This window comes from Amyelois transitella, chromosome 30 (genome assembly GCF_032362555.1).
Source record: "Amyelois transitella isolate CPQ chromosome 30, ilAmyTran1.1, whole genome shotgun sequence".
Classification (NCBI taxonomy): Eukaryota; Metazoa; Arthropoda; class Insecta; order Lepidoptera; family Pyralidae; genus Amyelois; species Amyelois transitella.
The window spans coordinates 3,411,220-3,435,791 of NC_083533.1; the positions used below are offsets into that span (position 1 = coordinate 3,411,220).

The following is a 24,572-nucleotide window of genomic DNA, read 5'->3' on the forward strand; positions in this document are numbered from 1 at the left end:
CTTTATACGTACCATTCGGGGTAGACAGAGCCAACAGTCTCGAAAAGACTCGAAGGCCACGTTCAGCAAAATAGCTTTAAGGATAGATTTTGCTTAAAACGGACAGACACAGACATTATCAGATTACTTACCCATCTTATAGAAGAAGAATCACACCTTTCAGTGTCTTTCCCTTGACATACTTACATAATTTACCCTATGCCTGCTCCGTACCTTACAATGTAACACAAAATGGAGATCGGTCCAGTGGTTTTGACGTGAAACACGGGGAAACAGACATAAGTTCACCATAATAAAGTATGGATTGAATGTATTTTGGATCCTCATTCAGGCAACCCTGTATCAGCTGTCATTTGTCAATCTGTCAAATAAGTTTCAAGGTGACCTTCACAGTGAAGAAGTTTGACGTTTTCTAACCTACAAAATTATTCAGTTTTGAATATCCTACCCGCGCAGACATGTATTCATCATCAATTTGACCACAATTATTCACGAAACATTATCAAAATTAAAATAAATCAAATATAACACGTGTTTTGTGATATTTTAAGTGATCAAGTTGCTTACATATACTCGTCGTTTCGGTGTTTTAGTTTCCCATAATATTGGTAAGTTTTATGTTATTACGTATTTCATTGAAGCTGTTTGAGTTAAAAATAGATGGATGTACGTATTTAAAATAGTAAAACTATAGTAAACATATAATGATGCCGTTGGCAACAACTTTTCTTGAAAACTTTTATATTGTACTAGGTACTTACTTAACTTTTTAATTTTTTTGTTAACCCAAGCAAAGAAATTTTCTTACATGAGTCTGTAGTTAAACTTTAGAATATTATTTTATTACCTACTGAGTTTGGAACATAATATAAAATATGTAATTACTGTGAAATAACATTATTTAAATAAAAAACATGTAAGCAATTTAACTTTGTTATTATCAAATAAATAAATAAATAACATAATTTTTTTTTATTAAAATTTAATAGATGTAAAAAGTGTCTAGCTACCAAAAAAAAAAATAATTATACTTCTCTTTTCTTTTCCTATATTTGCTTCTGTGCCCATGCAGAACGTAAAAGTCAATCAAGGGTAAGGCTAATTAACTTTGAATTTTAATTCTATGAAAGCCATACAGCTGAACAATCAGTCTCTCTGAACATGGCCTTTCACTCTTCAAGAATGTAGGCTCTGTGTACCCTGGAAAGGATAATCAGCCTTTCCCTTTCCTTCCTTTTTCAATATTCAGGGGAAGAGAACTAGCTGATATACACTATGGTTTTTCTTACCACAGAAGCTTGCACTTCATTTTACCACATCCCATGAGTAAGCGATGGAGTGGTACTATTTAAAAGTGCCAAAAACCTACATGCACCAGTTTTTTACATTTCTAATCCAAATCCACATCATTAATAAAAAAGAAAATACTTAGTTATATTTTTGTATTTTTATTTATATTTATTATTTAAAAGGTTATAATTGATAACATCGTCAAAATTAATATAAACTTAACACTATAATCTGGACTGGAACCCAGAAACATGTATACACAACATACTCGTAGTTATTATTAAAAACATAGTAAAATAATTAAAAAACAAAAAAAATAATAATTAAATCTGATGTTAAGTTCCAAACCTCCAAAGCACTACACCAAAAAACTGAATCCAACATACATACATATGTAAAATCACGCCTCTTTCCCGGAGGGGTAGGCAGAGACTACCTCTTTCCACTTACCACGATCTCTGAATACTTCCTTCGCTTAATCCACAATTATAACTCTTTTCATGCAAGCTCGCCAGTTTCGGGTACTTATGACCTGACCCTTTACCAGGGCGTCCTTAATTTGATCAAGATATGTTTGTCTAGGTCTTCCCACTCTGACCTTTCCCTCCACGCTGAATCCAATAACTGAACCAAAATACAGATCAGGGGCAAACCCTGGGCTCCTCTCCAGACTGATGAGGATGCAACCGTAACTAAAGCTGGGAGGAAAAAGAATAATATTTCTGTATGTTTGTGATGAATAATCTCAAAAACTTCTAGGCTTTTTTACGATATTTGCCACAGATACAGGTTTCTTTTGTTTCCTGAAATGTCCCACGGGAGTGAAGCCCCGTGCATAAGTTAATTATATATGTATATACTTTACAATGTATACACTTTATAAAATAGGTGTGTACACCTTTATCCGTAATTATCTCATTAATTCCTTATGCGTTTATCATATAGATTATACTTTATAATGATACGAGTAGATTTAAAAAAGAAACATATTCATAAGTTTGTAAGCGTAGCTGCCAAATAGAAAAACTTGTTTATAAATAGTTTGTTTTCAATATAGATCTGTAATACGTAAATGGATTATTCAATGAATATTATATCACCACTGATAAAGAATAAGCCCACTGTTTTAACATAACATCGATAAAACATGGTCTTGGCTGATAAGAGATCTTTGTACTACAGATGGGTTGGGCTTAAAGTCATTATTTTGTATTAAATGTATAATTTGACGTAAGACCAAACAGCTGAGCGCGGTCTCTTAGTCTTTTGGGACCGTTGGCTGCGTATACCCCGCAAGGGATGTAGACGTGATGTTATGTATACTTATGTATCAAAACTGCCGAATTTGCATAAAGAGAGCGAACGTATTAATAAGAGAGGGTCTCTAGAAATTCCCGCGGGAACGGATATTAACAGATTTTTTTGTTGTTTTCTCTTCTAGCGTTATTTACTAAACCAATCTTCTTGAAATTAAGCGTTTCTATCCTACTAATATTATAAATGCGAAAGTTTGTGAGTATGTCAGGATGTCAGTATGGATGTTTGTTACTCTTTCACGCAAAAACTGCTGAACCGATTACGATGAAATTTTGTATGTGGGTAGCTGAAGACCCAGAATAACACATAGGCTACTTTTTACCCCAGAGTTCCCGCGGGATTGATAGGGTTTCCATGCGGACGTAGTCGCGGGCGGTTTCTAGTACCTATACAGGGTGACATTTAAAACAACTGCATCCTTTTAAACATAGACTATACCCATGCTTCTGAGCTGATTTAGCCTATTTTTATTTAAAATAAACGTCATCATTTTCATATTTAAAAAACCCTCAAAAACTACGTCACCCGCTTTATTAAAGACCAATACTACAAAAAGAAATTAAAACTAAACATGTAAAATAAATTATTTTTCTAGTATCAAGATCAAGTAAAGTACAGAGTTGTCCAGATCGCTCAGCTGAAATAATTGTGTCGTTGACCTCTGAATCTTACGCGTCGCTTTTCCGCCGGCCGGGGTGATATGACGTATTTAGGATCGTGGATTTTGATACTTTTATTTTTTTTCGTACTTTCTGAAATATGAACCGATATTTTTCTTTTAACGTTTTTAAACATCCTTTAGATGAGTACACTTAACAGTTAAATTTATGCAGTTGAATTAAAAGTCACCCTGTATAATATTATTCCACAGGTCACAATGTCGCGTGATAGACAGAGCCGCCGCTTCTACCGGGCCGAGTCCACCCACGATTTGTGTTCATTCATGGACAGGGGGCAGGCGGCGAGCGATGAGAACAGGTGGACATTCGAGACAGCATGGGAAGCCGCCAATAAAGGTAACTAAATAGATATACTTCTAAATATCACGTTTATTACGTTCACGGCCCTTGCGGGGAAGATAGAGTCATGAAAAGATCAATTAACCGCGTAGACATACTTCTATAATAGAGGATAGGACCACTTCATCTCTTTCCCATAGATGTCGTAAAATGCGACTAAGGTATAGGCTAGCAACCTGTCACTATTTGAATCTCAATTCTATCATTAAGCCAAATAGCTGAACGTGGCCTTTCAGTCTTTTGATGATTGTTGGGTCTGTCTACCCCGCAAGGGATATAAACGTGATCTTAAGTTATGTTTTAAAATCACGCCTCTTTCCCGCAGGGGTAGGCAAAGACTACATGTTTCCGTTTGCCACGATCCCTGCATACTTCTTTCGCTTCATCCACATTCATAGCTCTCTTCATGCGAGCTCGTAGGTTTCGTGTAAACTTTACTGTACAGGACCTTGTTTGTAACAGGTTGTAATTTAATCTAGATTTGTGTTTGTGCACTCTACGTTAAAGAATTAGTCTTTGTGCAAACCTCTTTGTTTGAAAGTAGGTTAAGTGCTTTTTGTTAACGTCTTAGCTTAGAACTGGTTATTTCTTCTTATTAGGATTTACATATTATTATACTTAGGTACTTATTTTCTATGATATGTTTTATGTTATGCTATTACCTGAGTGAAATTTTAAGATTTATTTTAAGGCTTACTGCGGTCAGATGGGGTTATTTATATGCACGTCTTTATCCCTTGCGGGGTAGACATAGCCGATAGTCTTAAAGAAAAAACTTTACGGCCATTAGCTGCATGGCTCTATGATGGAATTGAGAGAATCTTTTCATACACACATACATACAATCACGTCTTTGTTCCTTGTGGGGTAGACAGAGCCTACAGTATTCAAAATACAGATATGGCACGTTTAGCTTTTGGGCTTGATGATAGAATTGAGATTCAAATAGTGACAGGTTGCTAGCCCTTCCCCTAAAAGAAGAATCCCAAGTTTATAAGCCTACCCCTTAGTCGCCTTTTACGACATCCATGGGAAGAGAAGGAGTGGTCCTATTCTTCTTTTTTATTGGTGTCGGGAATCACACGGCACGACACACATAAATTAGTAAATAAATAATGTATGTGATCCTCTTATTGTCAGGTTGGCTGGAAGAGATCCCACTTAGGGATAAGCCCGCCTTTGTAATGTACTGTTTTATATTTGTTATACGTACTCCTTTAGTGAACAATAAAGCATTAATTTACTTACTTACTTTTTAAAATAAATTAGTACCTAAATTATATCGTTTTTTTTTCCAGTTGGCGGCATTTACACCGTTATCAGATCAAAGGCCTACGTTTCCACCGAGGAGATGGGAGAGAATTACTGTTTGCTTGGTAAGTATGACCACACCTTTATTTTTTTACACTTTTGGAAAGAACCTGTGATTCCCCTGTGACCCTCAAGATTGTGATTGTCGGGTTATTACATACAAACATACATTTATGTGCCGTGTGGTTCCCGGCACCAATACAAAAAAGAATAGGAACACTCCATCTCTTTCCCATGGATGTCGAAAATGGCGACAAAGGGATAATATACACATACATACATACACATCCCTTGTGGGGTAGATAGAGCCGAAAGTCTTGAAAAGACTGAATGGCCACGTTCAGCTATTTGGCTTAATGATAGAATTGAGATTCAAATAGTGACAGGTCGCTAGCCCATCGCCTTAACCTATTTAAAAATTAAACCTTTTTAAATTCAAAGGGCCATATAAGGAGCAATGCGCACGCACAGAAGTCGAGGAGGCAGAATTCCCGCCAAACTCACCTTTGACTGCCGCCGTCAATGCTATGAGAAGTCAGGGGTATAAGGTGAGGTTTTATGTCGAATTATCACAATATATATTACACACACTCACACGCTAGTTATTTCTCTTTCAGTTTTCGACTCTGCCGTGTGGTTCCCGGCGCCAATACTAAAAAGAATAGGACCACTCCATCAGTGTGGCAGTCGGCCGCCATTACGTCATAGACTATCTCACAAAATGCAAGTTTTCTGTCACTCACACGCGCGTACAACGCCGCCATTACGATGCTTCACATTTTTTTAACCACACTCCGTCCGCCTTTTTTTCTGCGCCTATTTACGAGTATGTATGCATATGTAAGGAAATCGGGAAAAAAACAACAGGTGGGATTAGGTTTTCTTGATTGTTTATAGCTGTGTGGTTCCCGGCACCAATACAAAAAAGAATAGGACCACTCCATCTCTTTCTCATAGATGTCGTAAAAGGCGACTAAGGACTAGGCTTACAAACTTGGGATTCTTTTTTAGGCGTTGGGTTGGCAACCTGTCACTATTTGAATCTCAATTCTATCATAAAGCCAAATAGCTGAACGTGGCCATTCAGGCTTTTCAAGACTATTGGCTCTGTCTACCCCGCAAGGGATATAGACGTGACCATATGTATGTATGTATGTATCTTAAGCGAGAGATATACTCAAAAGCGAAATCAGCATAGTTGGATCAAGCTCAATATATACATATATACATATATCTGCTGTCGTGTGGTTCAAATAGGACCACTCCATATCTTTTTCATGGATGTCGTAAATGGCGTCTAAGGGAAAAACTGATAAAATTGAGATTCTTCTTGTAGGCGATGGGCTAGCAACCTTTCACGGTTTTTAATCTCAATTCCAACATTGAGCCGTACGGTTGAACGTTGCCTTTTAGTCTTTTCGAGACTGTCAAAAATTAAACAGACTGTAAACTTAGTTTTTAAGTAATTTATTTGACGTCAACCAAGTTGTTAAACCATACGACAATTATTAAGCGATATAATAGTATCCTATAATAATGAATAAAATTTTGTCAACCCCGTAGTTGGTAAAGACGTGATTATATGTAATATACATACATACATATGGTCACGTCCATATCCCTTGCGGGGTAGACAGACAGACAGACAGTTGCTAGCCCATCGCCTAAAAAAGATAAGATGATGATTAAAATGATCATTTCTCATCCAGGTCGTCACTGGCACTTGGTTAGTGGACGGCAACCCGCAAATCATACTGTTCGACATCGGCTCAGCTGCGTGGCAACTGGACGGCTACAAGCAGGAACTGTGGGACACCACGTCCATAGGGATCCCCCACCTGGACGTGGAGGCCAACGACGCGGTCATACTGGGCTTCATGGTGGCGCGGTTCATCGCCGAGGTGGGTGTTGTTGTGGAGGGAGAGAGTGGCTTAAAGTGAGAAACAGACAGAAAGAGTGTCAAAAAGTGAAAATAAACGTGACAGAAAGAGACAGGGAGTGACGATAGAGTAAAAGATGAAAGAGACAAGAGAGTGAGGAAGGTAGAAAGAGAGTGGGAAAGAGACAACTGATGTCAGAATAAGATAGAAAAAGAGTGGGAAAGAGGCAACTGATGTCAGAATAAGATAGAAAGAAAGTGGGAAAGAGACAACTTATGACAGAATAATATAGAAAAAGAGTGGGAAAGAGGCAACTGATGTCATAATAAGATAGAAAGATAGTGGGAAAGAGCCAACTGATGTCACAATAAAGCCATACAGCTGAATGTGGCCTTTCAGTCTTTTCAAGTCTGTTGGCTCCTGTCTACCCCGCATGGGACATAGAAGTGACTATATGTATGTATGTATTTTATATATAAAATTCTCGTATCATAATGTTCGTTCCCGTACTCTTCCGAAACGGCTTGACTGATTCTCATGAAATTTTCTGAGCATATTGAGTAGGTCTGAGAATCGGCCAACATCTATTTTTCATATCCCTTAGTGATAAGGGTTGTCCACCCTTAACATTTTTTTTAACTCGAAATATACTTAAAAATTATTTATATGGCAAAACAACGTTTGCCGGGACATCTAGCATTTTATAATACATACATACATACATATGATCACGTCTATATCCCTAGCGGTGTAGACAGAGCCACCAGTCTTGAAAAGACTGATAGGCCACGCTCAGCTGTTTGGCTTAGTGATAGAATTGAGATTCAAGTAGTGACAGGTTGCTAGCCTATCGCCTAAAAGAGGAATCCCAAGTTTATAAGCCTATCCTTTAGTCGCCTTTTACGGCATTCGTGGGAAAGAGATGGATTGATCCTATTCTTTTTTGTAATGGTGCCGGGAACCACACGGCACAATAAAACAAATATTTTATAACTAGAGGCCGCCCGCGACTTCGTCCGCAAGGAAACCCTATCAATCCCGCGGGAACTCTGGGATAAAAAGTAGCCTATGTGTTATTCTGGGTCTTCAGCTACCTACATACCAAATTTTATGGTAATCGGTTCGGTAGTTTTTGCGTGAAAGAGTAACAAACATCCATACAAACTTTCGCCTTTATAATAGTAGTAGGATAAGAGAAAAAAATTAATTATCCTCACTGTTACAGTTCCGCACAGCAGCCGAGAGTTACAGCGATACTACGCCCCGCGTGGTAGCGCATTTTCATGAGTGGCAAGCCGGCGTTGGACTCATCATGCTCAGGTATACCACTTCAAATCTGTACATACATAGGTATAGGGTATGTTAAAAGTACCCGAAACCGCCGAGCTTGCATGAAGAGAGTTATGAATGTGGATGAAGCGAACGAAGTAGGCAGACTGAGCCGACAGTCCTGAAAAGACTGATAGGCCACGTTCAGCTGTTTGGCTTTAAGATAAAATTGAGATTCAAATAGTGTCAGGTTGCTAGCTCATCGCCTAAAAAAGAATCCCAAGTTTATAATTATGTAATTTATTGAACTTAAATATATTAACTTACATATAAATATATAGTAACTATATATAAGTAGTAGGTAGTCTCTGCCTACCCCTCCGGGAAAGAGGCGTGATTTTATGTATGTATGTATAAATATATACGGGACAAATTACACTGATTGAGTTAGCCTCGAAGTAAGTTCGAGACTTGTGTTACGAGATACTAACTCAACGATACTGTATGTATTTTATAATAAACACTTATATAGATAAACATCCAAGACCGAGGCCAATCAGAGAAAGTTCGTTTCTCATCATGCCCTGGCCGGGATTCGAACCCGGGACGCCCGGTGTCACAGACAAGCGCACTACCGCTGCGCCACAGAGGCCAAACACATACATATGGTCACGCCTATATCCCTTGCTGGGTAGACAGAGCCAACAGTCTTGAAAAGACTGATAGGCCACGCTCAGCTATTTGGCTTAATGATAGAATTGAGACATATATTTTTTTCCAATTTCGTCTCGTTTTCAGAGTGCGGCACGTAGATGTCGCTACTGTCTTCACGACTCACGCCACGTTGCTTGGCAGATATTTGTGTGCTGGCAACACTGATTTCTATAACAATTTGGACAAGGTTAGTAATCTACCATATTAATATAATTATTTCAAAAGTCTGTTGTTTTTTTATAAATATACATTTGTAGCGCTGATTTTTATTACATTTGGAATCTTAAAGAAATCGGCCAAGTGCGAGTCGTATTCGCGCGCGAAGGGACTTTTGTTACTGAAATATATATTTTTTTTTATATATTCACGTTTCTAACTTAAAATTGATGAAAAAATTTATACATATCGATATATGTACGTGTAATGTACATACTTACATACATCCATATGGTCACGTCTATATCCCTTGCGGGGCAGACAGAGCCAACAGTCTTGAAAGACTGAAAGGCCACGTTCAGCAGTATTAGATAGTAGAGTATTAGTATTAGAATTGAGATACAAATAGTGGTAGGTTGCAAGCCCATCGCTAACAAGAGGTATCTCAAATGTATAAACCTATGTCTTAGTCGCTTTTTACGTTATTTATTGTAATTAAAAATATTTTCAGTTTTCTGTTGACGAGGAAGCGGGAAAAAGACAGATATACCACAGATACTGTATGGAGAGAGCGGCCGCTCACATGACTCATATATTTACAACCGTTTCGGATATAACAGGTATTGCACTCATTTTGTTTAGGCACATAAATAAACATACATATACATATATTACGTCTATTACCCTCGCGGGGTAGATAGAGTCAACAGTCTTGAAAGACTGAGAGGCCACGTTCAGTTCACATTCACGTTCACGGCTTTCAAATAGTGAATCTCAAATGGCTAGCTCATCGCCTGCAAGAATAATTCCAAGTTTATTATCTTATCCCTTAGTCGCATTTACAGACATCCATTTGAAAGAGATGGAGTGTTCCTGGTTGTTTTAAGGTTTTTTGAAATACATACATATATTCTAATTTATAACAAAAGTAAAAGCAAGAGCAAAAAACCGTATAAGATAGTGAATTAATGATATCTATTGAAAAGATCTTTATTATATAAAATTGCTTATCCATTTCAGGTGGTCAGAGTGGAAAGACAAAAATACAGTATATAAATATAATGCTCGAATCTTATTTTCGTTTGATTTATATATGTACATATTATATATACTAGAGGCCGCCCGCTACTTCGTCCGCATTGAAACCCTATCAATCCCGCGGGAACTCCTGGATAAAAAGTAGCCTATATGTTATTCTGGGTCTTCAGCTACCTACATACAAAATTTCATCGTAATCGGTTCAGTAATTTTTGCGTGAAAGAGTAACAAACATCCTGACATACTTACAAACTTTCGCATTTATAATATTAGTAGGATTCCTTAATTTATCTTTATTTATTCTGATTTTCTCGCCAGGGTACGAAGCGGAACATCTTCTTAAACGCAAACCGGACATCATAACCCCAAACGGTCTCAACGTGAAGAAGTTCTCAGCCCTCCACGAGTTTCAGAATCTTCATGCTCTGGCCAAAGAGAAGATTAACGAATTCGCCAGGGGACATTTCTATGGGTAAGTGCAATGAGATTCAAAGCTATGTCATTACCCTGGCGTTTCCTCTGTGAAAAAGCCCGGAAAAAATATTTCAGCCCCCCACGAGTTGCAGAATATTTGTGCTCTGGCCAAAGAGAAGATTAACGAGTTCGCCAGGGGACATTTCTATAGGTAAGTGCAATTAAATTCAAGGCTATGTCATTACCCTGGCGTTTCCTCTATGTAGAAAAGCCCGGGGAAGATTTTAGCTCTCCATGAGTTTCAGAATCTTCATGCTCTGGCCAAAGAGAAGATTAACGAGTTCGCCAGGGGACATTTCTATGGGTAAGTGCAATTAAATTCAAGGCTATGTCATTACCCTGGCGTTTCCTCTATGGGGAAAAGCTCGGGGAAAAAGATTTCAGCCCTTCATGAGTTGCAGAATATTTATGCTCTGACCCAAGAGAAGATTAACTAATTCAACAGGTGACATTTCTATGGGTAAGTGCAATGAGATTCAAAGCAATGTCATTACCCTGGCGTTTCCTCTACAGACAAAAGCCCGGGGAGTGAAGTTTTACTTTTTAAGATATAAGAGTGTCAGTTACAAATGTGTTACTTTTAAAATAATAGATAGATTAATTGTAATAGCATATTAACAACTAGTATAGTAATATATATATTATTTTTGCAGCCATTTCAACTTCGATTTGGACAAAACTCTGTACTTTTTCATCGCCGGACGCTACGAGTTCGGGAACAAGGGAGCAGACATCTTCATAGAAGCTTTGGCTAGACTGAATCATTATTTGAAGGTATGTTTTTTTTGTATCTATACTAATATTTTAAAGCTGAAGAGTTTATTTGTTTGATCGCGCTAATCTCAGGAACATCTGGTTCGAATGGAAACTCTATTGAAATGGTCTATTGAAAACGAAAATTCTTTTTGTGTTCAATAGACCATTTATCGAGGAAGGCTTTAGGCTATATAGCATCACGCTGCAACTATTAGGAGCGAAGAAATAATGGAAAATGTAAAAAAACGGATTAAAATATTCATCCTTGAGGGCTTCAATGATGCCTAAAATAACTGTTCCACGCGGTCGAAGTCGCGGGCACAGCTAGTAAATATATAAAAGATAGTATGTACAGATTTTCATTACTTTTTTTGTTTACAAACTTTCATTTCTTTTTCCATCTCTCTCCTATTGATGTATGTAATAAAATCCTACTAATATTATTAATGCGAAAGTTTGTGAGTATGTCAGGATGTCAGTATGGATGTTTGTTACTCTTTCACGCAAAAACTACTGAACCGATTACGATGAAATTTGGTATGTAGGTAGCTGAAGACCCAGAATAACATATAGGCTACTTTTTATCCCCGAGTTTCCGTGGGATTGATACGGTTTCCACGCGGACGAAGTCGCGGGCGGCCTCTAGTATGTACATAATGTACAAAGATATGTCAATACCATGTCAATTATTCACATGCATTTAAGAGGCCATTATGTCGGTGGACTTTATATGTATAGGCTGTTAATTATATAAATTGTATAAAATTGAGATAGTAAACTTGGGATTCTTCTTTTAGGCGATTTTGTATTCTCGAATTCTTATATTAAACCAAACAGCTGGACATGGTCCGTCAGTCTTACAAGACTGCTGGCTCTGTCTACCACGTAAGGGATACAGACTTATTTTTTTTCCATTACTTTCCCATGAATGTCGTGAAAGGCGATTAAGATATAGGCTTATAAACTTGGGATTCTTCTTATAGGCGATGTGCTAGCAACCTGCCAACTCTGGCTACCCCGTAAGGGATATACATACATACATACATAAAATCACGCCTCTTTCCCGGAGGGGTAGGCAGAGACTACCTCTTTCCACTTGCCACGATCTCTGCATACTTCCTTCGCTTCATCCACATTCATAACTCTCTTCATACAAGCTCGGCGTAAGGGATATAGACTTAATTATATGTATGTATGTATGTATGTTGCAGTCGTCAGGCTCAGAGATGACAGTAGTGGCGTTTCTCATCTTCCCCTCCAAGACGAACAACTTCAACGTGGAGAGCCTCCGAGGTCACGCCGTGACAAAGGCTCTCAGGGACACTATACACGATATACAGCAGAAGGTGGGCAAGCGCATGTACGACATATGTCTGAGGTAAATTCACTTTGTCAGTTTGTTTCGTCAATCCATTTCATCAGTCTTCTTTGTCAGTCAATTTCATCAGTCTTCTTTGTCAGTCAATTGCGAAAAAGAAAATTTAATGACTTGTTTTTAATTTTTGAACTATACATATTTTAATTCTTCATGACTAATTCAACAAAACTAAAAATTTCGTATTATCGATTATGAATAAATATGCGATTCTTCACGTTTAATTTTTATTGTTCTATTTTTTTTTTTCAAAGAGGCCACCTTCCCGAAGCTTCGGATCTACTCCACAAAGACGACACAGTAAGACTGAAACGCTGTATATACGCATTGCAAAGAGATGGACTGCCGCCTGTCACCACGCATAATATTGTAAGTTATAAACAGACAGAAGGGAGTTATGAATGTGGATGAAGCGAAGGAAGTGTGCAGAGATCGTGGCAAATGGAAAGAGGTAGTCTCTGCCTACCCCTCCGGGAGAGAGGCGTGATTTTATGTATGTATGTATGTAGAAACAGACAGGAATAGATCTTAGGCTTGATCAAAACTTAGCAGCGAAAGACTATGGCTGTTTCGCTTTTTTATTATCACGTGAAACGGGACAGCGATAGTTTTTAGCGCGATAAAAAACGGCGCCTTTTTTTTACCACATCCTCCCATATTTACTAACTCTGCATCTTTTTTTATGTCGTGTGGTTCCCGGCACCAATAGAAAAGAGAATAGGATCACACCATCACTTTTCCGTGAATGTCGTAAAAGGCGACTAAGGGTATAAGCTTTTAAACTTGAGATTCTTCTTTTAGGTGATGGGCTAGCAACCAGTCACTTTATATGAATCTCAATTTTATCATTAAGCCAAATAGCTGAACGTGACATATCAGTCTTTTCAAGACTGTTGGCTCTATCTAGCCCGCAAGGGATATAGACGTGATTATATGTATGTATGTTTGTTTGTTGACAGGTGGACGATTGGAACGATCCCGTTTTAAATTCGGTGAGACGGTGTCAGCTGTTCAACACTGTCAATGATAAAGTCAAAGTGAGTACTGAATGAATGTTAATAATTATTAATTTTAACGGCCTCTGTGGCGCAGCGGTTGTGCGCTTGTCTTTGACACCGGAGGTCCCGGATTCGCTCGTTTTATTCATGTTTTTTAATGTAGACAATGTGCATTCGTCCATGATTTACATTTAAGAGATCTATATTTGTATATTGACGTCGGATGAAAATGCTGCAGTGTAGTTTGTTCCGCCGCTTCTTCTACACATGCGCTTTGATTTAAGTGATTTGACATCAATAAGTGATACCTTGTATCTAATTTTGAAAATAAATCTAATCTATTCGAATCCCGGCCAGGGCATGATGAGAAAAGAACTTTCTCTGATTGGCCTGGGTCTTGGATGTTTATCTATATAAGTATTATTACTTGTAAAATATACTCGTAGTATCGTTGAGTTAGTATCTCGTAACACAAGTCTCGAACTTACTTCGAGGCTAACTTAATCTGTGTAATTTGTCCCGTATATATTTATTTTTTTATTATTAATATACTCGTACATACATATGGTCACATCTTTCTGCGAGGTAGACAGAGCCAACAGTCTTGAAAAGACTGAATGGCCACGTTCAGCTATTTGGCTTAATGATAGAATTGAGATTCAAATAGTGACAGGTTGCTAGCCCATCGCGTAGAAAAGAATCCCAAGTTTGAAAGCCTATCCCTTAGTCGCCTTTTGCGACATCCATGGGAAAGAGATGGAGTGGTCCTATTCTTTTTTGTATTGGTGCCGGGAACCACACGGCACGGCATTATTAATAAAACTATTTTAATTTTGCTCCTGGACGTGATTATATGTATGTATGTGTTAAGCTTCATTCATTCTCGCAGGTAATATTCCATCCTGAGTTTCTCACCTCGACCAATCCCTTGTTCGGCCTTGATTACGAGGAATTCGTACGCGGCTGTCACCTGGGAGTGTTCCCGTCTTATTACGAGCCCTGGGGCTACACCCCGGCCGAATGCACAGTAATGGGAATACCAAGTATAACGACTAACTTATCAGGTAATGTGATCTAGTATTTTTTAATTTTATACACATACATACATACGGTCACGTCTATATCCCGTAATGGGAATAACAAGTATAACGACTAACTTATCAGGTAATGTGATCTAGTATTTTTTTAATTTTATACACATACATACATACATACATATGGTCACGTCTATATCCCGTAATGGGAATACCAAGTATAAGAACTAACTTATCAGGTAATGTGATCTAGTATTTTTTAATTTTATACACATACATACATACATATGGTCACGTCTATATCCCTTTGCTAGGTAGACAGAGCCAACAGTCTTGAAAAGACTGAATGGCCACGTTCAGCTGTTTGGCTTAATGATAGAATTGGGATACAAATAATACGGTAGGTTGCTAGCCCATTGCCCAAAAAAAAAGAATCCCAAGTTTGTAAGCCTATCCCTTTGTCGCCTATTACGACATCCATCCATGGGTCCTATTCTTTTTTGTATTGGTGCCGGGATCCACACGGCACAATTATTTCATCATGCCAAAAACAGAACGTGGGCTATCAGTTATAAACTTGGGATTTCTCTTTTAAGCGATGGGCTTGCAACCTGTCACTATTTAAATCTCAATTCTATCACTAAGCCAAACAGCTGAGCTGATATAGACGTGCTCATATGTATGTACCTATGTATGACAGAATTGAAATTCAAATAGAATAGTGAAATTTAGAAAAAGTGAATCCCGTCTTGCTTCCAGGTTTTGGTTGCTTCATGCAAGACCACATAGCTGATCCTATGTCATACGGTATCTACGTGGTGGACAGACGCTACATATCTCTGGAGGGCTCCGTGCAACAGCTAGCTCAGTATATGTTCGATTTTACTAAGTAAGTCTACTTTGTTTGATGATCTGTTGAATGAACGTGTGAATCACTGAGTGAATGAAGTTCGATTTTACTCAGTGGATCTTAAATTTGACGGTAGATTTCTTAGTAGGTTGATAAATTAGTAATATTTTAAGTACAAATTGAGTGAATGAAATAATAGAATTGAAGCATGAAGTGTGAATGAGTTAATCAACGCGTGAATAAAAATTAGAATGAATGTGTAAAGGAAAATAGGATAATTAATTGAACGAGTGAGTGAAAGAGCTGCTTTATTCAATATAGGTAATGCTATGATCCTATGTCGTACGGTATCTCCGTAGTGGACAGACGCTACATATCTCTGGAGGGCTCCGTGCAACAGTTAGCTCAGTACATGTTCGATTTTACTAAGTAAGTCTATTTCGTTTGATGATCTGTTGAATGAACGTGTGAATTACTGAGTGAATGAAGTTGAATTTTACTCAGTATGGAGGTAGATTAAAAATTTGACGGTAGATTTCGTGAACGAAAGAGCGAAGCATTGAGTGAATGAGTAGGTTGATAAATTAGTAATATTTTGAGTACAAATTGAGTGAATGAAATAATAGAATTGAGGCATGAAGTGTGAATGAGGTAATCGACGCGTGAATAAAAATTAGAATGAATGTGTGAAGGAAAATCGGTTAATTAATTGAACGAGTGAATGAAAGAGCTGCTTTATTCAATATAGGTAATGCTATGATCCTATGTCGTACGGTATCTACGTAGTGGACAGACGTTACATATCTCTGGAGGGCTCCGTGCAACAGTTAGCTCAGTATATGTTCGATTTTACTAAGTAAGTCTACTTTGTTCGATGATCTGTTGAATGAACCTGTGAATGAAGTTCGATTTTGCTAAGTGTGAATCTTAAATTTGACGGTAGATTTCGTGAACGAAAGAGCGAAACATTGAGTGAATGTGTAGGTTAAATGAATTAATCAACGCGTGAATAAAAATTGGAATGAATGTGTGAAGGAAAAACGGATAATTAATTGAACGAGTGAATGAAAATGCTGCTTCATTTAATGTAGGTTATCAAATATCGTACGGTATCTCCGTAGTGGACAGACGTTACATATCTCTGGAGGGCTCCGTGCAACAGTTAGCTCAGTACATGTTCGATTTTACTAAGTAAGTCTATTTCGTTTGATGATCTGTTGAATGAACGTGTGAATCACTGAGTGAATGAAGTTTGATTTTACTTAGATGGAGGTAGATTTAAAATTTGACGGTAGATTTCGTGAACGTAAGAGCGAAGCATTGAGTGAATGTGTAGGTTAATAAGTAACATTTAGAGTGAAAATTGAGTGAATGAAATTATAGAATTGTGGCTTGAAGTGTGAATGAGGTAATCGACGCGTGAATAAAAATTAGAATGAATGTGTGAAGGAAAATCGGTTAATTAATTGAACGAGTAAATGAAAGAGCTGCTTTATTCAATATAGGTAATCCTATGATCCTATGTCATACGGTATCTCCGTAGTGGACAGACGCTACATATCTCTGGAGGGCTCCGTGCAACAGTTAGCTCAGTACATGTTCGATTTTACTAAGTAAGTCTACTTTGTTCGATGATCTGTTGAATGAACGAGTGAATGAAGTTCGATTTTGCTAAGTGTGGATCTTAAATTTGACGGTTGATTCCGCGAACGAAAGAGCGAAGCATTGAGTGAATGAGTAGGTTGATAAATTAGTAATATTTTGAGTACAAATTGAGTGAATGAAATAATAGAATTAAGGCATTAAGTGTGAATGAGGTAATCGTCGCGTGAATAAAAATTAGAATGAATGTGTGAAGGAAAATCGGTTAATTCATTGAAATAATAAACAAAAGAACTGCTTCATGCAATATAGGTGATCCGATGTCGTACGTACGGATTTATGAATGCGTGAATCACTTTGTATATGTAAAAATAAGGGAATGAATGAGTGAACTAACGTGTGGATTATGAATTGAGTGAAGTAAAAGTGTGATTATAATAAATGCAGATAGCACAAAGGAGAGATTGAATGAAACTAAACATAAGTTATTTTAACGAAGTTTTTAAACATGTACCTATGTGTGTGAATGACTGTTTAAGTGAACGAATGTACCTTTGTTGTACTTTACGCATTTTGTATTTCTATTTATATTTCATGATAATAAAATTTATTGGAATTGAACAGCGAACGAATCATTTCATTCACTCATGAATATATTTTTTTAAATTGCCAGATTGACGCGAAGGCAGCGTATCATACAAAGGAATAGAACTGAGCGATTGTCAGATCTCATGGACTGGAGGAACTTAGGAATTGTAAGTATACATAAGTACATATAGTTACGTCTATATCCCTCACGGGTTGGATAGAGAAAACAGTCTTGACAAGGCTGAAAGGCCACGTTCAGCTTTATTGCTTTATGATGGAATTGAGATAAAAAAAAATGTGACAGGGTGATATATATACATATATATAGCCCATCGCCTACAAGAAGTATCCCAAATTTATTAGCCATTCCCTTAGTCGCCTTTTATGACATTCGTGGGAGAGAGTGGAGTGGTCGTATTATTTTTTTATATTGGTGCCAGGAACCACACGTCTCAAAAAGTATGTGTATGTGAAATAAATGACCGTATTTTTTTTGGTTTAGTATTACCGCCAAGCGCGTGCGCAGGCCCTCAAAATAGTCTACCCAGACTATGTAGATCTTCAAGATGTGGAGCTAGGCAAGAGGTTCAACTACCCCAGACCTATATCGGAACCACCAAGCCCTACGCACTCAAGTAAGTTAACATACATCACGTCTTTATCCCTTACGGCGTAGACAGAGCCAATAATCTCGACAAGACTGGAAGGTCTCGTTCAGTTTAATGATAGGATTGAGATTCAAATAGTGACAAGACCTGTTACTATTATCGCTTACAAGAAGGATACCATGTCTTTTAGACATTTACTTTAGTCGCTTTTTACAAAATCCATGGAGTGGTTCTATTCTAAACGTGCCGGGTCCACGTTCAGCTGTATGGCTTAATGATAGGATTGAGATTCAAATAGCATTCAAAAAAGCTAATTGGTAGCTAGCCCATTGTCCAAAAAAGAAGAACTCTGTCTGTACGTATGCGCTAATGTCGGAAAGTTGCGTGGACGGATTTTGTTCCTGTTTGAAATGTTAAAAAATCATGTTTTTTCTAAGGAAGTTTTTTATCTATAAGTGCTGCCTGTGAAAATTGATTAAGATACAAATAGTTGCTGTTTATACGTAGATAGATTTATGTCCATTTTCACCAACGATTCTTATGTTTTAAGTGTCATCTAAGGCCTAAGACCTACCTTAAACCGGATTTACATTACGAAATTAGTTGCATGTCATTTGTTTTACAAAAAAAATATGCGCATAGCATGAAACTACTCCAGTTTCTCAAAAGTGATGCATTATAAAACTGTATGTCTACACGTGAAATTACTGGTCAAATTAATTTTATCAAACTAATTTCAAGCCACTAATTTCGTAATATAAATCCGTGTTAAGGAAAAAAAATAGTTTTACGCTACTGCTTAAGCGTAGTTTAACAATTTACTTTATTCTTTTAAAATTGCCCTTAAACTCTGTTTTAAAAATTATTATAATATTGAAACATTAAGCTTTTTAAAATACGTCATAACTAGGGAGTCCCGTAAGCAGGAAACACCTAGCGTGTTGTAAATTAAATATCAGATTTTTACGAGGCCCCTAACTTAAGTAATACTTAGTAGTATTACTTAATTAATACTTAGTAGTATTACGAAAGTTAGTAGTGAGTTAGGGAGTCGTTGGTGTAAACGGGCATTAATATAATATATGATACAGTACGCCTCCCGAATCGTCTCACAATCTCTTTAACAAAAGACGACAAAATGACCAAAGACGAGGAGATTCAAACCGATATGGTCACGAGAAAGAACCAAATAAACATACAAAAATCACTGGAACTACTCCAAATAAGCGATATACAGAGTGAAGATAATATAGAAGTGTCGTTCGAGAAGATTTTCGAAGAAGACAACTATAGGACGCCGAGTGAATTTCTAGAAGCGGACGTGAGCGGCCAGATTGATGAAATGATCGCCAAATTGAGCGGGAACGAATAATTTGTGAGGTTCAAGTCATAGATTGTTATGTCATACGATACTCGAAGACCATATATTGTAGAATTATTGTGACTAATTACTGAAGTAAAAGTAATTTTAAAGAAAGCGAACATTTAAATATTTAAATATAAATATATACGGGACAAATTACATAGATTGAGTTAGCCTCGAAGTAAGTTCGAGACTTGTGTAACGAGATACTAACTCAACGATAGTATATTTTATAATAAATACTTATATAGATAAACATCCATGACTCAGGCCAATCAGAAAAAGTTCTTTCCTCATCATGCCCGGCATTCGAACTCGGGACCTCCGGTGTCACAGACAAACGTATTACCGCTGTGCCACAGAGGCCGTCAAAGGCGTTAAAGGCGCTAGAGACGGTTTAACAAGCCTGGTTTTAAATGATTTGAGGATTAAGATACAAAATTGCGTAAACAATAAATTCGATAAAAATAGCGCATAAACAATGTAACTTAATAGCATCTACTAGCTGTGCCCGCGACTTCGTCTGCGTGGATTAGTTATTTTGGCCTTCATTGAAGCCCTCAAGGATGAATAATTTTCCCCGTTTTTTTTCACATTTTCCATTATTTCTATGATGGATAGCCTAAAGCCTTCCTCAATAAATGATCTATTAAACACAAAAATCAATTTAACAATTCGAACCAGTAGTTCCTGAGATTAGCGCGTTCAAACAAACAAACTCTTCAGCTTTATAATATCAGTATTGATTTTTGAAGGAAGTCATGACCATATCTTGACCACCTGTTGACTAGGTGTGGTCATTGAAGTTGTACTGTTCGAGTATCGTATGATTCCAATGAGCTATGACCTTTATTAAGTTTGCTGTAGTTTAGGTTTTATTTTTTATTAGAATTAATTACTTGCACCGTTAATACATATAAGTAGTTAAATTTTACACGTATTACATGTAAGTTAGTTAAGATTTTGGGAGGTTTTTGGTGGCAAGTAACGTAATTGAATTTTCGAGTGATTAATTCACAGTATTGTGTTTTATTATGAGGTATGTGTCGCAATAATTAAGTTCACTGTAGTTATAATCGATATACTATCTATACACACATATAATTACACTGAAAAAATGTCGGAATACAAATACGTCTATTCAAAAATTGCTCTTAATGTATAACAATAAGGTGTACAATCCTTAAATATAAAACTATGCTCGTTTAAATTTAAGGATTGTGTGCCTTATTTTTAACACATTAGAGTCTATTTTTGAATGGTATATATCTTTAGAAAGAAGAAAATGCTGCAGTGCAGTTTGTCACCGCTTCTTCTTCACCGACGCTTCGGAAGCGGCAGTAAACTTAGTTCTAAGTAATTTATTTGACGTCAACCAATGTTGTGATACCAAAAGATACGACAATTATTAAGTACCTAAGTAAATCATACAAAACAGTCAGAGATGGTACAAAGGCGGACTCATCGCTAATGCAATCTCTTCCAGTCAACCTTTGGGTGGAAGGAAACCAAACAGGAGATTGGCATTAGTTCCATCGCGTCGCCACTAGATGGCGCTGATCAAATCACATACAAATTCGGGTTTACTTGCTCGACGCATTTGATCGAGTGAAACTGGCACTAACAGAAGTACATAGTTATAATTGTAGACGTACATACTTATACATAGAGTATAAATACACTCGCGTTGATAATATTGTAAATTACCAAGGTCAAAAGCAACCGAAACCGCCGAGCTTGCATGAAGAGAGTTATGAATGTGGATGAAGCGAAGGAAGTGTGCAGAGATCGTGGCAAGTGGAAAGAGGTAGTCTCTGCCTACCCCTCCGGGAAAGAGGCGTGATTTTATGTATGTATGTATGTATTACCAAGGTTTGTTCACGTTTCTATTTCGCCTTTGATTATTTATGTATTTTTTGGCGGTTTCAGCTATGCGGCGTGTCGATGACGTAATCATGTATATACATACATATTGTCTCGTCTATTTTCCTTGCGGGGTAGACAGAGCCTACTGTCTTGAAAAGACCGATATGCCACGTTCAGCTGTATGGCTTAATGATAGTTGCTAGCCTGTCGTCTAAAAGAAGCCCAACTTAATGAGGCTATCCTATAATTATGTATTTGAAGCCTAATAACCCAAAAATTGTACATTTAGACACATATTCTGATGTGTATCACAAAAAATTGTATCAAGAAAATCTTTAATTGGCTTAACCATCTATTTTATATTTTAAATCTTAAATTATTAAACGCTGTACGTTATATTTTCAATTATCTTTTAATTTTTAGCGATTGTTGAAGTCTCTTTTAAATTTTTTTTTATAAATTAAGTATTTAATTACAAGATTGTCTGTCAGATGAGCGGAGCTTTCTTTGTATGCTGTTTGACACTGTTTAGTCACAAGTCGCGATGTATGAGAATTGGATTTAGAGGTGAAATTAAAACCATATATTTTTTTTACATCCCAGGAGGCACTACCCCTGCCGCTTCTGTCCACGGTTCCGACAATGAGGAGGACGAGGTCGATGAAGAAAAAGAATTAGCCGAACTCAGAATCGCTGATTAGTATAGTTGGAAGTTTAGTAAATGCCAAGTTTACGCGAGACTAGCTGTGCCCGCGACTTCGTCCGCGTGAAATAGTTATTTCGGGCATCATTGAAGCCCTCAAGGATGAATAATTTTCCCCGTTTTTTTTTTCGCATTTTTCATTATTTCTTCGCTCTTAATAGTTGCAGCGTGATATTATATACCGATATTATATTATATAGCGAGAAAGGCTTATAATATTAGAATAGATTAGTAGCGATAGTAGTCTATTGGTAATTTTTTTTTTGTATGTTCGTCTGTTTTTTTATTATGCCTTGTTTATGCGAGGTTAGTAAGTAATGTGTCAATGATTGGAAAATTAATATGTTTAGTTTAGACGCGACCGAATTAGCAGCTATATCATCATTTGTATAATTGTAACGGCAGCTGGTTAGCTTAAGGCTTTCATCAAAAATTGTTGATGGTCGTGTGACGCAAAAAGGCACAGGTTGGAATCCTACCCCGGCCATGTACCAATGACTATTTTTAAAGTTACGTACATTAGTTTGAATACTAACCGCAACTGGATGTGTGCCCATTATCGATCCAATATGGGTTAGGTTCCCCTGCAAAGGTTGCGGAGGTCAGATGGGATTAGCTTCGTGTGAAAACCTGACTCACCCAATCCAGGATCCAAGGTCAAAGGCATACTCCGGGCTCCTCTCCAGAGTGGTGAGGATGCAACCAGGACTAAAGCCAGTAGGAAGAAGAAAATGCATAAAAAGAGTGATAAGTGTGGAGGAAGTCAGAAATAACTGTTAAAAAGCTTTAAGCTCGCATAAATTTGGCATTATTAATAAGTAATATCTCAATTCACTCTCACAAAGTCTCTGCGATTCTTATTATTTTTTACAATAATGTCAAATAGTAATATTGAGCCTGTTTAGGTATTTGTTTTTGGTTATAGTTTAGTCGCCTTCACTGCCTTATTATTATGTTAGTAAAGATAAATAAATAAAAATGAGTTCCTTATAGTTTTTTCCTGTTTTACTATTATGATTTTATTTTGCGTGATTTGTACTGATAAAAAATATTTTATAAAATACGTGAATTACAATACAATACAATATTATTTTACAACACGAATCACAATACAACATATTAATACATACTTAAGTACATACTACATAATTATAATATGGAATTATATTCCTTATAAATTTTTTTATTATGTAATTGCGAAATTATATATGTATGTTGTTTAGCTATATAGTTTAAGTTTAAATATTTTACGAATTTATGTAAAAAGTACACTTGCCACGAAACGAATTTTATTTTTCTAGTACATTTTTATATTGCGCATGTTTATTTCAAAAATATAATTTAAATATATTATACATTTTATATGTCTGTTAAAGTAAGTTTAAAAAATATGGTTTGAATCTTATAACGAGATAAAACGAGTGTTATTAGAATATATTTTTCATATACATAACTATAAGATTTCTAAGAGATTGTTATTTACAGTTAAATAATAAAATTATATTAAATGGGAAGGGAAATATTTCTTGTTACATATATTAAAATTGAAACTTATATAAACCATAGCGCTTTGAAAAAGATCAGCTCTTATAAAACTTTCCTTTTTCGTATAATAATAACTTTCTTTCAAATTCAAATCTTTATTGAATGTAACTTTATGAATTTATAAAAAGAAAACAAATACTTATAATACTTATACGAAATAATAAATTTAAGTATAGTTTTGTAGCCGTAGTTATTTTTTATGTATTAGATATATCTACCTGTCTTCAATAGAATAGAATTCTATTTATAGTTGTTTTCGTGTTTTATTTATTAACTACATGAAGATACTCCAGTATCAAACTTAAAAAAGAAGAACATTTTATAATATATGGATATAATTTTATCAGTGTTCTATTTTATCAGTTTCTTAATGAAACTTAATAGTTTTTAGAAAAAAATACTCTTGTTTTAATAAGCGTTGGTGTGATCAGGTTACCTATCGGAATTTTAATTTGACTATCATTAAATTTTATTCTAATTTATTTATGGGCCCATTTTTTCCTATTCCATAATTTTAAGTCAAAATAATTTCAATAATTGAGAATTTAAGTAGAAGTTTGTGTAAATTAATACCTTGTAAATGGGCTGTTTGAGAAATGATTTATATTTAAATTAGCAATTTATTTAAGAAATAGATAGGTACCTATAAGAAAATTTATTTAAAAAAACTTCAATAAATAAGCATTTAATTTTCTTTAATATTGATTGCAGTATCTTAAATATAGAAAAGTAAATGCTTATTTTTAAAACAAAACTATGTATATATATATATATATGCATATATATGTACTTTGATGAGGATACCAGTGTTTTAGA

General features: G+C 36.3%; 1 protein-coding gene across 1 annotated transcript; it reads left to right on the forward strand.

Annotated features, from left to right (window-relative positions):
- Positions 1-372: 372 nt before the first annotated feature.
- LOC106131019 (glycogen [starch] synthase) lies at positions 373-23,340 on the forward strand. The gene is made up of 18 exons (XM_013329998.2): positions 373-608; positions 3,479-3,623; positions 4,925-5,002; positions 5,379-5,485; positions 6,647-6,838; positions 8,043-8,137; positions 8,885-8,987; positions 9,468-9,576; positions 10,313-10,466; positions 11,122-11,242; positions 12,436-12,602; positions 12,854-12,968; positions 13,559-13,636; positions 14,487-14,661; positions 15,391-15,520; positions 17,757-17,838; positions 18,174-18,306; positions 22,112-23,340. The coding sequence occupies exons 2-18, from the start codon at positions 3,485-3,487 to the stop codon at positions 22,207-22,209; spliced, it is 2,076 nt and encodes a 691-aa protein (XP_013185452.1). The 5' UTR covers positions 373-608; positions 3,479-3,484; the 3' UTR covers positions 22,210-23,340.
- Positions 23,341-24,572: the final 1,232 nt, after the last annotated feature.

Bases quoted from the DNA above. Each gene is read 5' to 3' on its own strand.
- LOC106131019 (XM_013329998.2), top strand. From the start codon at position 3,485: ATGTCGCGTGATAGACAGAGCCGCCGCTTCTACCGGGCCGAGTCCACC. The intron at 5,003-5,378 runs GTAAGTATGACC...TTAAATTCAAAG, and splicing joins AGAGAATTACTGTTTGCTTG to GGCCATATAAGGAGCAATGC. The intron at 13,637-14,486 runs GTGAGTACTGAA...TCATTCTCGCAG, and splicing joins CTGTCAATGATAAAGTCAAA to GTAATATTCCATCCTGAGTT.